Source organism: Homarus americanus, unplaced genomic scaffold (assembly GCF_018991925.1).
Source record: "Homarus americanus isolate GMGI-L3 unplaced genomic scaffold, GMGI_Hamer_2.0 scaffold25827, whole genome shotgun sequence".
Lineage (NCBI taxonomy): Eukaryota > Metazoa > Arthropoda > Malacostraca > Decapoda > Nephropidae > Homarus > Homarus americanus.
The window spans coordinates 10521755-10540596 of NW_024738300.1; the positions used below are offsets into that span (position 1 = coordinate 10521755).

Genomic DNA, 18842 nt, shown 5'->3' on the forward strand with positions numbered 1-18842 from the left:
GTGAGGATATGGACTTATATGGACTTTGAGGGGTTTGACAAAGAGGCCCTAGCAAGCCTCGTGGTGGATAGTGATACAATTGATACAAGTGATACAGGTGAGGGCCAATAATCTGCCCTCTGCCTCGGAACCAACCCCCCATCCCCATGTGCCCAGCCATCTTTTCTACTTATGTAAGTGTTAAAAAACCTAATATTATTGATATTTCTCTTAATTATTAATTGTGTCTGCATACCATCATAAAATTAAGAAGTTATTTTTACTACAACGTAGGTATTGTGTCTGAAAAAGTGGAGTTTGGGGGTCGGCCCGGTCTCTATTTCAATTAATCCCATATGTTATGTTGTTCACTTTACGCCGGCCGCCGTGGGTTCAATTGACCGCGTAAAGTGAGGGTTCACTTTATATTATATTGTACAATACACTGAGCAGTTATTATAGCTAATATATAAAACTCATTTAGCAGGGTGGTTGTCGCCCCAGTCCCCTGACCCAGAGTGTTGAATTAACCCTTAGGCCCCGGGTGATGTTCCAGAACTTCTGCCTATTTTCCCGCCTTTTTTTATTTATTTATTTTTTATTTTTTGGAAAGGTTGAATTTTTTTTCACGATTTAACCCTGCCAGTGGGGGTTGTACAGCCAGCAGCACCCTAACCCGGGGCTTAAGGGTTAAGTCATGACTAGACAGTAGAAAGCTACAATGGGTACTGGTGTAAAATGAAGGATGAAAAAAAATTTAAAGAGTAAAGGAGGAAGATGATCTGGGTGTGGAAGATGGTCAAAAAATTTTCTTTGAAATAAGATAGACGTTAAAGTGAACAACTTGAACCACTAGATCAGGGGTTCTTAACCTGGGGTCCATGAAGATCAGATAAAAATTTAACATTTATATTTTTATATTAAGTTGTTCTATTTTTGTCAATATATACCAGATGTTATGTATGTATTTTTGGTTACTGAAGAAAACCAGTAAATCTGTAGGGTGGCATGGGATGCTACTGTACACGGTCAGGTAACATACAATCGTCATTGTCGTCAGGTTTTGACTTCTAGAATGTTTACTTTATTCATACTTTGTGTATGTCATACACTGTATGAGGCAATGAATTTTCAATAAAATAAAGTATATTCATTGCATGCAAAGTTGTGTTTATGTGCTTATGTGCATTTTTCTAGGGAGGGGGTCCATAGCTTTCACCAGATTCTCAAAGGGGTCCGTGACTCAAAAAAGGTTAAGAACCACTGCACTAGATAGTTGTGATCCAGCAAACTTTCTGCCACGCTGGGCTAGATATCTCCTGGAAACCACAGATATTTAAAACAGGATATCATGTTTGGTAAAATGGTGGACAAAATAAATACTGTAATGTGGATACTAAAATCAATATTTGGTAAACCCGTGGTTGGTGAGGGATTACTGTTAAATATTTTTGTATTTGTAAATTAACTACAATAAGTACAATTGAAAACAAGATACTTTGCAATTTATTCTGTTAAATAAAAGTAGAACAAAATGAGTGAATTGGCTAAGCTGAAAGTTACTGATGATTTCAAAGATTAAATTGAAAAAGAGAATGTTTAATATAGTGCAGTAGTTTTAATTGAACAGAAGTGTCACATTATTTCATTGAAGACAATTTTATGTTGATGATTTTAATGTATGCAGTACTAATTAGCATGAAGAACCTTAAATGAGACGTGAGAAATATGTCCTGACATTACGGTTACCTTAGGTACAATACAGGTACATGAAAATAGGAAAGTATTTAGTGTGAGGCCCATGAATGTTAAGTGAGCACCCAGACACTGTACTGATAGGCATCTATGTGATATTTTTGTTAAAACTTTGTGAGGTTTGGATAAATGTCCATGATAGGCAGCCTCCCAAAGAGAGTTGCAATTGGTTTGTTAGCAAAAAAAAGAAAAGATGTGGACACGGATAGAAACTATGTTGTCTCTAGGAAGAGGATGATTATAATATATATATATATATATATATATATATATATATATATATATATATATATATATATATATATATATATATATATATATATATATATATATATATATATATATATATATATATATATATATATATATATATATATATATGTGAAAGCCTCCGATAATGATGGTTCTACTAACGATGATTCATATTTAAGACCCTGGTTAATTCAAGACCCAATTAATTTACGCCATTATTTTCTTCATATTTACGACGAAAATAGAATAGAATAAAAATAAAATAAATTATATTTTCATATAAATAATAACTAAATCCCAATATGTATTATAAAAAAAAACACGCCTTGCTCACGGAGGTTGCCAGGCTTGTGAGTGGTGACACCTGCATCACTATATAGTATAAACAGTCACAGCTGGTGGGCCCTTGGTTTTCACGCATCTGAACAGGAGAAGGAGAAAAGCTTTTAGTTTTCTTATGGTATTTTTATGTCCCTATTCAACAGGAGCAAGAGAGCAAGTTAAAACGATATGAAGAAAGGCGAGAGAGGTCTGTGGATATTATATGGAGCAAGCAATGAACATATTTTCTGAAGTGGCTCCATTAACAGAACAAAGCAGTAAAATTAACAGGGACATGAAAAATGCATATGACCTCTAGATAAAGATGTAAAATGAGAAAAGAAAGCGACTGTGAAAGGTTCTTTCGACAGCTTTATTATTTGAAGGCCTAAACATCAACTTCACCTACACCATCAAATTCAGCATAATAAGCAGCTTCATCAACAACTTCAGTAACAGTTTCAGCAACAGCTCTGACATCTTTATGGAAAGCTACAGCTTCAACCAGAGTTGAACCTGATGACTTCATCATCTGAGTAAAACTGACACAACAACATTGGCTGTCCTTATATTTTAGACTTTACCACCATTGGTGAGTAGAATTTTTGTTTTACATTCATAAGTATTATTTAAAACATATATGAGCAGTAAAGAAGTGTTGCTTTCATATTCTTGTCGAGAAATTATATGTTTTCACATGTACACAATTACATACGTTGGCGTTCTCAATCCGTCTCGTTTTTTTTTCTTTACCATTAGTGGTTAGCTACTTTTATTGTTCCATTTATTAACATTAAATAACATTACTTCAAACCTCTATATTAAATTTTTTACATCAATTTTACTACAGCTACAACCAGGGTCTTATTTTCTTCAGTTTCAGGTGGATAACTGATGTTATGGGTGTAAACATTTACAACAACAATGCCGTCTCGTCTCCTCTTGTGTGTTTTAATATGCTACGTATTATTAACGAATTGCATTGTTCAGCTCGCATATAGAAACATTAATTCAAGCAAATACATATTCAGTAATAAACAATGATGAATCTTTTGTACATATTCTTAAGATAAATGGCGCGATTTCCTTGAGGGTGCAAGTATACATTGCCGCTCCACTATCAATCTCTCTTTTTCTTTAACATCAATGGTTACTTTTACTGTACTTTAAATAACATAAATTAAAACATACATATTGTTTTCCATTAATTTTAATACAGCAACAACCAGGGTCTTATTTTCGTCAGTTTCAGGTGGACAACTGACATTATGGGTGTAAACACAGACAACAACACTGGCGTCCCATCTCTTCTTGTGTGACATTATTTTTATTGATTTATATTGTATACGGTGCATTCATAAATATTATTTAAAGAATATAGTTTGCAGTTTTCATTAATTGTATTGTTTTGGGGGAAAAGAGGGTAAAAAGCCACACGAAAGATATAAAAAGGTTACACGAGGGAACGCATCTCATTATTATTGCTTTATTTTAATGGTAATTAATAATTCACCTTACACTGCAATATTGGAGGACACATTACAATATTGGAAAAATTGTATGATAATAGTTTTATGATAAGTCACTTAACCAAGATGTGATGAGATGATATTTTGCATGAGTCTTCTTACTGTGGGTTGACTTAATGACAAATGTACATATAATTCAGCTGGGGATAAGTAGTATCTTAAAATAGTGCAATTACTAGATCCAGTTAAGTTTATGAAGTAAAGTTTTGTGTACCAAATAAGAAATTTGGCTTTTAGTGAGAATATACAGTGAGTGTAAAGTTGTTTCAGGGTTCTTGAACTTGCCATCAGTTAGTTAGAAATTACCTCCTAAGATATTTTTTTATATTTTTAGTGTACTGTTCATAGCAGCTGTTAATGTATTAAAAAGATTAGGTTAACATGACATAGTTTTGATACCAATTAGTAAAAAATAGCTTTGTAGAAAATAATACCTTAAGGCCAATCAATAACAGTAGCTTCCATTTGTGTCACCACCAGGCACTTGTCAGAACTAGTCAGTTGTTGTCTAGGTACTAACTGGCTTAGTCCTTGTCAAAGAGGAAATTGTCCCTCAGAGGAAAACTGATGGGATTAGCCAAACTTCTTTAATGGATATTGCATGATGAATGTTAGTGTTCTGGGGATACTTACCCAATACTTAGTGTTAAGATATCAGGTAGACTCTTGTATTGTATCAGAAATAAGTGTTTTAACCCTTTTGACGCATATTTTGATTCGACCGCTGGTACTCTGATGTTGTCATTTGGGCACTAATGCCCCATTTCGGCATTAATTTTGGCCTTATTTTTCATAAATATATCACTGAAATGTAAATTAAAATACGAATACACAGTTGTTCTATAGGTTGTGATATAATTGTGCTCATAACACCTAAAATCTGAAGAAAATCAAAGTGTGTCAAAAGCTGCGACCATGTGTGTGTCTCAAGCCGACGCTTTGTTTACAATTTGCGGGCAATACTAAGCAACTCCTGTTCCCACCACAACGGTGCAACATATTCCTTTCCTGGCAGTCGTTTCAAACTTAGATGTTATATATTGAACATCACATGGATTTTTATTTACATTAAAAATTAATTTGACTTTAGTTGAACATAGCATCGAAAGAGTTAATATTACAAATATGCTGAAGAACATGTGTTCTTGGCTCCTGCAATTCTTCCAGTAGTGGTTGGTGTATCATTTGTGTCCTTTGCATCACACAGTACTTAAAATAACTTTTTCATCTGATTATAGATCTTGTGCACAGAACACTTGACAGAGGACTGATGTGGGTGTGTTCAGAGTGCTTCATTCTTGGAATATGTTTATATTGTAAAATTTCTGATGTACTTATACTTTATCAGATATTTTCCTTTCTAAATGGAGCCAGTTTATGTGTACAAATCAGTATTTTAATGTTTAATTAAGGCACAAAGTACTTAGACTGGATTGTGGTTTACTGTTAATGACTTGTATACTGTATAATGAAGGGAATTGTATAATGAAGGGACAGCATTTCTAGTTGAGTTTTTAGGGCTCTTTCCTAAACCTTTCTAAATATGTATGGCATAAAGCTTTTTATGTACAGTATATGCAGCTTGCATTTACCCTATAAGCTCTGCTATACTTATGTACAGTGTATACTCTGGCATTAAGCAGTGTTTGCTCTACATTCTACCGCTTACAAGCATATATACACTGGTTGGGACCAGTGAACCCTCCATTTTAGAATCTTCGGAAAGAGTATCCATGTGTGTGGGAATGTCAGTTCTTGACATTTCAATTTGATGTTAACTACAGACCCATCTGTTATTTGGTAAAGAAAACATTACCGATTTATAAACAAAAATATGATCAAGACAGAAAAGGTTAAGGTCTTTGCATAATTAAAATGTGGTTTTGAGGTACAGTACTGTAAAGTATTTATAGCATGTGATTATCAGGTATTGGTGAGGTTTTATAATCTAATATCCGATAGATGAGTATGATGTATCTTACCAACACTGGTCAAGAAAATGACTGTAACTGGTGGTTTAGAATGTCCTACAGACGTTATATGGGACTGTTATAGCAATCATATCAGTGAAGTTGATTGTAAACAGTAATGTTTTGTAAGGGGTACCTGTTCTGTAGTATTGTACTTTCATTCCTCATCTCTGTATTTCTTAAACTTTAACAACAAAAAGATCAGAGTTTATAATTACCAAGTTAAACCCTCGTTTTAGGAAGGAAGTCTAAATAAGTGTTTGCAAAAATAAGTTATAAGCTAGGATGTACAGTGTCACAACTATGGCTCAAGAGTATGACTGTCAGAAGTTGAATGTCACCTCAAATATTAAACTAACATTCCTGTAATTTAGGAAGATTGCTCCATAAAAAAAAAATTTACTGTACTAAATTTTGTTGGCATTACAACAAAGTTTGTGCATAATAACAATTGTGCAATTGTAGCTGCAATGTGGTATGGATTTAAAATGATCCATAGTATTAATTTATATTTTTTGTATTTCTTGAAAATTACAAGAAGCACAAAATACCCCCCAAAAAATCATTTGGACAGAAAGGATAAATCCAGTGAATAAAAAAAATAGTCCTGTGTAACCTTTTTTCTTTTTAATAATCCTATCTCTTAGTCAGTTATCTTTCCACCCCTCCAGCATGAGTAGGGCAGACCACAGAAAACTCGAGGTTAGATTTACAGCCATTTTCTCAGTCATTCAGGAACTAGGTGAATGTGTTTGGGAGCTAGCTCCCACACGAATGGGTTTATTAAAAACCTTTCCAAGGCCTCTCACATCAGTCTTATGCTCAACTGGTGCGAGAGGCCTCGGAAAAATGTTTGATAAACCCATTCGTGTGTGGAAGCTAGATCCTGAACTGAGAAAATGGCTGATTATCAAAACACAAAAAGGAGGAAAGTGCAAGAAAAGTTATAAATGTAACCATTTCCTCAAATTGGATACAAAGTGAATCTGTAATTTCCATTTTGTATTATAATATGTCAATTCCCTGTAAATACAAAAATCTTTTAGCTTGCTGACCTCCTGTTTCACATAGATAGCCTGTTCATCCCCTTGCACCTTTAATTGGAATCTATTAGTCCCAGAGTATCTGACAGGATAGGTCGGAAAGTGGTTATAATACTAACAATAGCTCACAATTAGTTCCAATTATGCATTCCCTTTGCATGAGGATTTAAACTCACAACCAATGGATTGCCAACCCAGGAGGATTACCAATTTGTCAATGTACCATAAGAAAATAATGCCCTTCATTCACTTTTGTCAATAACCATACACATGTTCCACCTTTCATCATCTCACAATCCACACCTATTCCTCCTGATTTACCATTTCTGAATTCCCTATTAAATTTCATCTTCCACTATGATAATGTCTTCACTATAACTACTTCATCCTCTCTTTAATATCTGTTCCTATTGTACCTATACAGTATCTATTTTATCATCCAATCCCCTTCAAATCTAAAATAGTCTCACTAATCAAATATTGTACACCTACTAAAAAATTATTTGGCACCCTTACGGTGTGATACAATACGACACGGGTGCCGAATAATTTTTTTATGGGTGTACAAGTTGGATGAACCCAAGGCAATTGGGCATACAATACAGAAGCATCCTCAAAATTAATCATAAATTCAAGTATAGTGTACTACGAATTTAAAAACATTTGCCTGTTTTTTTTTTGTTTTTTTTGTTTTTTTTTAGAGATATGCATTGTGCAACCAATCTGATCTTTATTCACTATGTTTCTTACAGTTTTGTTTTCACCAATGAGCATTTTGATTCTCAGCCACTTTCTGAATGAAATCTCTATGACTGGCATACAAGTTTATTTGACTACTGATGTCTTGCCATTTCACAGCTTGAGCATCATCTCCAGCATGTAGATTCAGACTATACAGAAGACCACCCTGATCATTTTCATGGAAGTTGTATGCAACTGTTTCCATCCAGGCATTGTCGGTGTTGCGTCGGTCGTCAACATAGCCACGGTAAACTTCCTCACCTGTAACATTAAACTAATTTTATGACAATCTTTGATATATACAGTACAGGGTATTTTCATTGCATTAATAAAAATTCTAATTTTATAAAACTTTACTTTGGTGTGTTTGGGTTAGTTGTACACTGCCATTTTGCCAGATTTCATCATTAATGATTAAAATATATAGAAATGACAGGAAAACATCCTAATTTTGGAATACTGTAATTTGTATTCCTTTGACTGAAGGAACAAAATAACATATTACTTGTTTAAATAATAAAATGTGTGAGCCAGATCTGAAGCCAAGTGGTTTAGCAATACTACTGTACTATTGAAATACTGTCTCTAGAAACTGTGAGCCATGTCTGCTGATGTACAACTTCAGTGTTTTAATTATTAAAAACAATACTGAAATAATATTCTGTACTAACTCAAAAGGAAAGCTAATACAGTAAACCCTAGCAATACCAGACTAGTTTGGGCACGCCCTGTCCATTACTGTAAGGGTTTCCTCTTTTTACCCCTGTATACTTAAATAATACAATAAAAGTTTCACATTTGCACATTCCTGACCATCAAAATGCACCATATGGTGCATTTGAGTTGTACTGTATCAGGTATCCGAAATGCTTGATCACAGAGTTTCCATATCAAGTTTTTTGAGTTTCTACTTTTTCCTTGATGCTACAGTACAGTAGAAAATCATTTTACCATGTTTAAGAGGCAGTTCCCCTGCGTGATTGGGCTCCCCCCAGAAGAAAAACGCGAGATAAGTTATGTTTAGTGGCTAATTATAAGACCTTTCAGGCATATAAATCAATAAATGTCTGCCTGTCAGAAGTGTGGAGTGGTGGTGGTGTTAATGTCATGGCTAGCTAGCTTCATGTAAGTTGTGTGGCTGGGTCATGTGTGCCAGTTACAAGGGGTGACATGTAACCTGCTTACCTATATTTATGGCACTTGAAATTCAGAGCCATGCACAGGATCTGTCAGTTGGGGGGGCCGAGAGTTTGCAAAAAGAGCACCATCTCCTGAGGGAGGAGACGAGCAAAGCCAGCCTTTACAGCTGGGGGGGGGGGTGCTGCAAGTCCCCTGGGGAATATTTTTTTAATTTGATCTATTTGAAGGCCATATGCAGTTGCAATGAATGTCCCTTGAATTTTGGTATATTTTATAATTTTTTAATGAAAATATAGTTAATATGCAAAAAAAGCAACACGCAAACTGCTTTTTTTTTTTTACAAAATACTGGTTGTCAATATGTACTTCAACTTAATGTGTAGATGAATCATATGTCATACAATGACATTATTAGACAATTTACTTACAACATAAACTAAATAAACGGTCATTGAATGCTACTTTACAGCTTCACCACGGCTAAAACAAATTAGATCTTTCAATGTTAAACATATTGACGAGCAGAGAACATATTTTCACATATTCTTTTACTGTAATTATTATATATATATGAGGAACCAGTTTGAAAAAATAAACATAACCCTCTTACTTCACTGAGGTAAACATTGTAAATTACTGTATATAGCTGACTAAGCTAAAACACCAACATATTCAACTTGTTCACATAAGTAAAGAAAACTATGATAAAGGAACACTTTCTCTTCCTTCGCTGAGGTACTTGATGTAACTAGAGGTATTTAGCAATCACAGCCTTGTTGTCATATCTTTGATTATGTTTATGACCTCGCTGTGACTTACTTGAATGTCTTTTTATATTGCCAACAAAAAAAGGTCAGAGAGCCTCTTCTCTCTACAGAGGCTTCTGAGTTTGCTTTTTATTTTTTTAAATTTGGAGAAGGGACTCTCCACTGGTATATCGGGTTGATGTACCTTCACTAGTGTTTCAAACTCCGCTCTCTTGTCAAGGATCGTGTCAGTATTAGCATACATGAATTTCAAGCCGGAAATTGTCCTTGGTAATGTTTCTGGTCTTGGTATTGACTCTGGCCTCCTCCATTCTCTACAGCTGCACTTGTGTTTTGTGGGGTGTGGTCAGTGATGACATTGTTTACATGGTGCTCCCCTCCTCCTGGGTGGGAATTGGAGCGGGTGGGTGGTGTCCCGCTAATGTGGCTTAGAAATAGGGAAAATATAATATAAAACTGGCTGGATGTGTGGGAGGCTTGCATGTGGAAGAACTTATTCTTTATACACAAAATAATATACAGTATACTGTACCAGTAAATATGAAGAATAAATAAAAATAATAATAAATAAAAGAAAAAATATGCATTGCCATTTGGCAGGAGATGAGGAAACAGCGAGTGACGGAACCCCAGCCATAGCTCTTTCCCTCCCACCCTCAGTGCTTGCTTCTATATGTACATAATGATAATTCCCTTATGTTTTTGACCTTATGATGATTATATACTGTAACTTCTTTTACACATTCCATATGAAGATTGTTTGTGCATGTGACAAGGACAAAGGAAAGAAAATTACGTTTATCTACCCGAAAATACGAGCTGAAAAATAACAGTAACGCAACTCACAGCTTGGACCAGTAGGGTAAGGATATCACCAACACCGCACCTCACACACTGCCTGCCTCTTCCACACACTGCACACTTACTACCTAACACATGAAAATGATTCAGAAAAAGCTGTATAACTTTGGTACATTACCTTCTGGGAGGGCAGTCTGGCCTCACCACCACAAGGGGGTGAGCGTTGGTGGGCTCAGTAAAGGACTTAATCTGTGCATCTCTCCAGATGGCTGCACCAGCTTAATCTTGGCGCGTGATTTGAATTTTTACCCGGACCCAATTCGTATAAGCAGGGGAAGCTTTCATATCTCAAGGAAGTGATGTCAATTTATGAAATTCGTATATGCAATTTTTTTTATCTCGAATGTTCATATAAATACCAGCTAGACCTTAGAAATATATTAATCCTTACCCAAAATGCACTGGGGTCATTTTAATCTACGAGTGAACAAAACAGTATTTGTTCTGTCATGTTAAAGAGAAAGATAGAATTTAGAGATTTTTTTTTTTGCTATTTCTTGATAAAACAGTAAGATAATATCATTGTTTATAGTCTAACGGTGGTTTAACCATACAGTACACCCAAAATTTTAAACTCTAGAGACAAAGTTTTGAGTATGAAATCATTGTTATTCAACACAGATAACTTTCAGTTTCTAAGTACTGTACTGACCATTATAGATCTTACTGTATTAAGTAACCCTGAAATAAACTGCAGTGAAAAAAATGCTTGAAAGAGTAGAGAAGAAACGGAAATAGCTAACATTTACCAAATTTTTTAGTTTGATGAATGTAATCATCCAAATCTCGTAATTTAAACTGCAATCATCATCCATACCAGCAACTAAATATTTCATGTCTGTGCAAACTTAAAAAAAAACAATTATCCTAACCTGCTTTGAAGAAATCTTTTAGTTTCTTCTCAGTACGATTCTTATCGTCTTCTGTCATTTCTAAAGAGTTGAGAGCTTCTTCCAGGAACTCACGAAGAAGTGTGGCACTGACCTGCTCTCCCGGATCAACCATACCCCCTGGGATGGCCCAATCACCACAATCACGTCGTTGAATGCACACAAATTGTAGGATGGGTTTCCCAGTTTCACCTATAGTAATGGAAAAGTTAGTTTTGCATCAACACTGAATGATTTATGTTAAAGATGTTATTCATAACTTTACTATACCCTGTCTTCTATGGTGTTTAATGCTGTTGTGGGGGTAGATGAAGAGTTGGCTACACACATGAAGAGCTTACATCTATTATAAAACTATGGTAATTAAACTAAAAAGTATACAGTACATGTAACAGCTTTGCCCGTCTTTTTCTTTGACCATAAGAAAAGTCATCTCCATTTCACAAAATTAAATTTTGTACTGTAAAGTAAGTAGCTTCATATCATAAGCATCTAGGTTGAGTTAGATAATCATTGTTCTGCAGTTTTATTTACCACAGTTTAGACCCTTATTCCATTTAGAAATTTTGGCTCGGCCATATTTGTACATTAACTTTAGTGGTGGTCTAGTTACCTCAAGTAAATATAGTTACTGCTACTAATATTGAAACTTATGATAAGGAATTCAAAGTGAATTGGTGAAAGTCTGATGAGATCATATAGAAAAATATATATTTTTTTACTGATATGGGAATTTCCAGCTTAAGAGCTGGTTTGTCAAGAAAATTACTCTTCTTGAATTTCAGAAAATTATCCAAGTGGATAAAAAAATTATGCTCTGGACAAAGTTTTGACCTTTGATTTCCAGCAGTGACTCTAATCTGTGAGTTTCACCAAAGTATCTGCCTCTGCACAGATTTTACCTGGACAATGTTTTCATCTATAACCATCACAAATGACCTTGACCTCTGACACAGATTTCCAAATCTGAAGTCTTGTAACCTGTCTAGTGACAATGCATATTCATATGAAGTTTCATTCTTTGACCTTTGACCTTCTTGTGACCTTGATCTTTGAGATATAGTAATATAAATTTGGTAATGAGCACTTTATGAAGTCTTGCCAAAATATCAGTATTGATACAAAAACCTTGGCCTTCATCTGTAACCATATTTATCATACCATTATTTCTAAACAATCTGAACACCTGTACTATACACAACAGTCTGGTTGTCATCCAAGTTTGAAGTAAATTTGATTTAAACTGTAGGACTAATTACATTATCAAACCTCTAAAAATTGTGGTAAGAGGGAGAAACAAAATTCTGAGAAGAGATGAATAGATGCACTGGAAATGAGAGAGGATGGAAATCTACAAAACAGTAATATTTGTAAATGACCAGCTAATATTTTGCCAAGTGATTTTTGGAGATGGACATGTTGCTGATGGGTTATGATTGGTTGTGTAAAAAGTGACAGTTGGTTATTGGAGCCCTGTTGGGGAAGGAGAATAACAAAGTAAAACACATCTATTAAAGTCAATGAAGGAAGAATTTGTGTGTTTGTTCTTTATTCTAGCAATAAATTTACTTGAATGTCTGAAAAAAGTATTAATATCAAGGCTGAAGATCTGGGGTGAAATATGTACAGTAGAGGTAAATATAAGGAAGTCACTACTACATGACAGTGAAGATGGAAATTTAAAAACAAAAATCAATCAATGATCTGAATACAAGTTCCACCAATAAGAACTTTATCATTAGGGAGAAATAACCAGATGAAAACTTAGACACAGTGAACTTAACAAACTGAAGAGAATAGAACAAATAAACAGTAATACATGTATCTCCGTTAGCCAGAATCCTTCAAACCCGGAACTCTCCGATAGCCGGAATTGAAATTTTTTCGGAAAATCGTTCCCAAAGCCAGAATTTTCCGGAAAATTCCAGCTTTGGGAAGGATTTTCCGAGGGGCACATTTTCTGGAAAATTCCGGGGACGGGGGAGCTTTTTCCGAGTTTAAGAGATGAAAATCAAGCACATTTTCTGGAAATTTTGAGAACATTTTTACGTTACCTGGAAAATTCCGGGGACGAAGAATATTTTTCCGGGTTCAAGAGAGTCGTCTAGTTACCCGGAAATCTCTCATTCCCGGAAGTGTTCTGCACCAATTGTTCCGGCTAACAGGGAAATCACTGTATTTGTAAAGTAAGAATGATGAAATACTCAGAGTAATCCATATTTACATATACAGTAGATACTGTACAGTAATTCCACTGGGTTGTGGCTTAATATAATGAGAGATGTTTTATATGAAGAAAGTTTGCTTCAACAGGAAAAGAAAGTCATCACAAAAATCATAAATCATTTAAAATCAGTCACTAACCTTTAACAACTAAATTGCCAGCAATCTTCCAACGAGTCACAATAGGATCTGCAGCATGATTAGGTCCCCAGCGACCAAGGGCTCCACGACCAGTAATTCCTGTTCGACCATGCATGTTTCTAAAAAATTAGTGTCAATGTTACATTTTGTCACATCAACTTTCTTGCAAAGAAACCTTAGCCTATTTAAATTTTACCAATTTTCACATACTTTAAAAAAGATTCCAGTACTATACTCCTGATCTTTAGCTATGACCCTGACTTGTAACACAGACATAAATTTACCATTATTCACCTGGCATTAGCCAGTATGTCGTCTGGCATTAGCCGGTAAAATCGTCTGGCATTAGCAAGTATTTATCGTCTGGTATTAGCCAGTATAAATCATCTGACGTGAGCAAACATAAACTATCAAAAGATGTCTTGGCATTCACCTCGTGTGTTATTTGGTCACCAATAGCGGAGACAACCGTGGGTGGTAGACACAAATGTTTTGTCCTCCATGAATATAAATCAGCCCAGTAATCAAGAGAGTTGTGTAAATTTAAGAATTGTTCATCTATCTTCTAATATTCTTGTTTTTGCTGGAATCTTGTGGTGAACCTCTGCCCCCAAAACATGCTAATGTAGCTTTTCAAACCTGTAACACTAACAGGGAAAAAATGGAGCCCGACCCCACTTCCACCTAATTCTCTTCCAATATCACCACCACCATCATCAGCATCATTTTCATTGGTAAGTACAGTACATTATTATATTTTTAAATATATTTTACAAGTATTTACTGTATTTAACATGTACAATGTTATTCATAAAAAGGTATCTCTTCGAGGGTGTAGATCCCCTAATCCCATTTTTCCCATAAGGTCTTAAGTTTAACATTTGCAGATTTGACATTCGCGGTGTTTTTTAGGAACCTAACCCCTACAAATGTTGAGGGTTTACTGTACAGCAATAAACACAAAAATATTCCTACCTGGGTAAACCTTCCACAATGCTGTAGGTTCCTTCATGTGAACAGCGATTGATGTTCCCTTCTAAAGCATTCCAGCATGGCCTGAAGTCTGATCTGCAAAAAAAAAAAAGTCATCTGAGGGTGGCATAATCCCCCTGTTAAGTATTCATGGTTTCTCTGAGTGCTGGTGTTTTTGGTAGGTCTTACAAATAAAATACTGGACATGATTATAAAATTTTTACTCTTTCTCATCACTCTCTCTACAGTATTTTCAAATCTTTCTCAATGCCTCTATCTATCTTAAAGACTGAATTCAAGAGAGGAGAGCTGTGAAATATTATCATCTTTCAGTTTCTCAGTTGCCTCTTCCTAGTAAAATTACCTTTTACCATTGTATTTGCCTACTGATATTCCTTTTGAAATTAACAGTAGACTAACACTGAAATCTTATAACATGTCGTGTGTTATATACAGTAGTGCTTTTTGCCTTACCCAATGTCAGGGTCAGCATATACAGGACCTGCCAGAATGTGTGGAGCTGTGTACTGCTTTGGTGTATAGTCAGGAAAAGGTGCTGACCACTCAACCTTATCATCTGGTACTTCTGCTCTTGGTACCTGTATCACCAGAAACAAGTTCCACACAGTTTAGATAGTTCTGCTAGAAAATCTTTATAGTTATGTACTATACATGACTTGTTAACTCAACCATAAACAAGTACCCTACCTGTATGTGTTTTTGCAATGCAACAACCTTACCTTGTCATCTGTGCGAGGGTAGAAGCCTCCCCGACATTTGATATGCATTCTGACTGAGGAAAGCTTAGATAAACTTTTACTTGAGGCAGCAATATTCCTGGCAGCAATCATGCCACCTGTCAAAAATGTACAATGGTATGAATGAGATTTATTTCATGTTACTAAGGCTTAGGAATTATTACATATATGTACAGTACTGTACTTCATTACAGTATATATATATATATATATATATATATATATATATATATATATATATATATATATATATATATATATATATATATATATATATATATATATATATATATATATATATATATACTGTACAGTATTTATTTTATTTTTATTTTTCAATCCATAATTACTATATAGGTATAACAACAGTCTTCATAAACTTAGAAAATCATGCATGTTTCTGCCAGGTAGCGACGTGGTCTCCTAATATTACTTATTAAGTAATTATTAGATGTTTTAATTGCCTGTATGTTGGCCTGGCGAAATTGGCTAGGAATTAACATACCTAGGTAGCATTGCTGAGCGTCACATTCGAGCTATATCACAAAAACTGGTTTTTAGAAAAAAACGGCTTATTTTATTTGTAGAAAATCTGCCATCTGATGAGTTACAAGTTCCTCCTTAGGTACAGGTACAGTAGTCTTAAGCCTATAATTTGTCTGGCCCACAAATTCTCTAGTATCAAAACAATTCTCACATATTTATGAAAAGATCAAAGATGGAGATAAAACAAGACACCCACAGCAAAGTACAGTACAGTATGTTGATGTGTTTCTGACAGTTGTCAACACTAGGAGTACAGTAAACCAACTTTTGTGATTTAACAACCACAAGCATATGACAATGAGTACATTATAGGGATAATACTGTACTGTACTTAACAATGCTTGCATCCTTTAATCAGCAAATGGGGAAAATTATTTTACAGAAGAAATACGTTTCTTACCCTCATGAAAAGCCTTAAAAAATGGGAAGGAATAAGTTTTATATAATATTATATTTACAGCTTCTTCCCTAACACATTCATGACTGCAAGCTATGATTTTTTCCCTACATATGAAAGATTTCACACTATGACTTACCAGCTACTGCTACATTACATGATTTATCACACATAAAATGAACAAAACTAACCAAAATAAGGTTAGAAAGTTAGGCAGGTTAATTTTATCACCAATAAATTACAAAATATAGTACCTGTAGTATAGTTGGTCATTTTTTTAAAGCGGCTTCAATGTAAACTAAGGATAAACAGAGTGTCCCAGAAAAATGTCCCTAAAATAATTTTGTGCGGAAAAGAACACTACACAAAATTTCTCATTTTTTTTGCTTTATTATAATGCCAAAGCCTGTAAGTTTATTTTCACAGCACATGTTCGGTGTAAGCCCCTTTCCCACCAATCACTGCTTGTATTGTAACAGCTAGATTATTCATCACTCTTGGGAAAGTTTCAAATGGAATGTTAAAAAGGTTAAAACTAAACTAGGTCTACGTACTAACCTAACCTAACAGGTCCTAACCTAACAGGCCTCGACCTATATAGCCGGACCCCCAATGACACCGTGTTCCTTAACCAGGTGGATGAAGTCACTGACAGTTTATTTTTGGAATGCCCTGCTAAATTCAAGTATGTTTTTTAGTTTCTCGAAGAGATCTATTAAATAGTATGAGAAAAAATCGTAAACAGGTGATGGGTGGTTAACGAAAAAATGACCCAGACCTGACCAATACTGGAGCAGGTTCAGATACATTCAGGAACCAGTGCATGCCCAGTACTTGCCAACAATGCGTAACAGAGACGTGACCGATGACCTAAGCAGCTAACAAGGTGATCAGTGGTGAAGAGGATAAAAGTAAAAAAGTAAAGTGTCGTTTCCATTTATCTATTTAACAAACTGTAATTAACGTTTCCACAAAGTTTCGTCCAATTCTGTCAACCCCTTCTGGTGTTTGTCTAAAAAAAAAAATACTTAAACCACAACCGGACAAATATCCACAGCGTATTTCAATGGGCATCTATATTACATTTATAAAGTACTGTAATAAAATGAAGAACTTAAAGTTTCAAGTCTAAATTCAATAATTCATGCTGACCTTACTCACAACAATTAACAGCACAGTACAAGATTGTCTCTCATTGTTAATATAATTGTATGTGAAAGTATGAGGAACTATAAGGAACAAGAAGTCGCCTCACAGTTTGTTGTCACTCCGATCTCCCTGACGACGTATCAACCCCGTTTTAAGGACCTTTTACTTTTACTTTTCTCCTCTTCACCACTGATCACCTTGTTAGCTGCTTAGGTCATCGGTCACGTCTCTGTTACGCACTGTTGGCAAGTACTGGGCATGCACTGGTTCCTGAATGTACCTGAACCTGCTCCAGTGTTGGTCAGGTCTGGTCTTGAAAGAGCTCACACTCGGTGCCGTCACAACACTCTCTGGTAGATTGCTCCAAGAGTTCACAACTCTCACTCCGAAAAAGTTTGTCCTCACAGTTTTCTGGACTTGCGGCTTCTTCAATCTTGAGCTGTGACCCCTTGTGGGGAGAGCGTCCGCCAGCTCCAAGTAAGGACACTCGACAGAGTAGTGCCCCTTGAGATGCTTATACACCTCAATTAGGTCGCCCCTTGCCCGTCTGTAGTATAAGCTAGGCAAGTAAAGGCGCTCCAATCTCTCAGGGTAGTTGAGGTGCCGGAAATGCTGGCACAGTGGCACCAGTCTGGTGGCCCTCCTTTGAACATTTTCAACCAATTGACAGTCCCTAGCATATCTCGGGGACCAGACGGGGTGACAGTACTCCAGATGGGGAAGCACTTCACTCTTGAAGATCGTTACGAGGGACTGACCGGCCAGAACCTTAACGTTTGTGCACCAAATTATCTTCGTGAGCAGAAATAAAATGGTAAATTGCATACATTCTGCGTTGTGTCTTGTTTCAGTGAAGATTGTTCTATTCTCTTAAGGTTTATCCACCTGCAGTACTTAGAAAAGATGTAGGAAAAGAATACATTACAGGACACTATTGAGATAAGTACAGTAGGATTGATTAGTACAGTACATTACATGAAAGCCCAGGTAAGCTGAACCAAAATACGAAAAGTGTACCACATCCAGGTAGGAATTTAATTGATTTTATCACTGATGTACAGTTCCCTGCACTTATACCTATGTGGTACAGTGGCTGCATTCTGGGTTGTAGATTTAGATTACATTGTCTTTCAAGTTGAGATGCTAATGTATTATTGCTTGGGGCTGTACTGTGTATGTTTCTTTCCCAACAATCTAAATGGGATGTATATACAGTATCTCCCTTTATATACAACACAAACCAAACAGAATATGTATTTCTCTCGGGGTTTCACATAACTTTTTCACCCAGCTTGATTGCAGTTGTCAACTATCACAAAGTTTAAAGTTTATCTCCTCAATCGTAGTAGGAAGTGTTAGCAAGCTGTATGCTATCTTAAATTTAAAGAAATTATAGTGTGTGTGTGTG

At 35.4% G+C, this 18842-nt stretch overlaps 1 protein-coding gene across 1 annotated transcript; it reads right to left on the reverse strand.

The window, feature by feature from the left end:
* Positions 1-6418: 6418 nt before the first annotated feature.
* On the reverse strand, positions 6419-17755 carry LOC121873852 (ADP-ribose pyrophosphatase, mitochondrial-like). The gene is made up of 7 exons (XM_042377635.1): positions 17715-17755; positions 15325-15440; positions 15059-15183; positions 14588-14680; positions 13613-13731; positions 11231-11440; positions 6419-7851 (listed from the first exon to the last, which is right to left on the reverse strand). The coding sequence occupies exons 2-7, from the start codon at positions 15433-15435 to the stop codon at positions 7610-7612; spliced, it is 900 nt and encodes a 299-aa protein (XP_042233569.1). The 5' UTR covers positions 15436-15440; positions 17715-17755; the 3' UTR covers positions 6419-7609.
* Positions 17756-18842: the final 1087 nt, after the last annotated feature.

Excerpts from the sequence above, each read along its gene's own strand:
- LOC121873852 (XM_042377635.1), bottom strand. The coding sequence starts at position 15,435 with ATGATTGCTGCCAGGAATATTGCTGCCTCAAGTAAAAGTTTATCTAAG. Across the intron at positions 11,441-13,612 it reads TGGCAATTTAGTTGTTAAAG|GTGAAACTGGGAAACCCATC; the intron begins GTTAGTGACTGA and ends CCATTACTATAG. Across the intron at positions 7,852-11,230 it reads AAAAGATTTCTTCAAAGCAG|GTGAGGAAGTTTACCGTGGC; the intron begins GTTAGGATAATT and ends TTAATGTTACAG.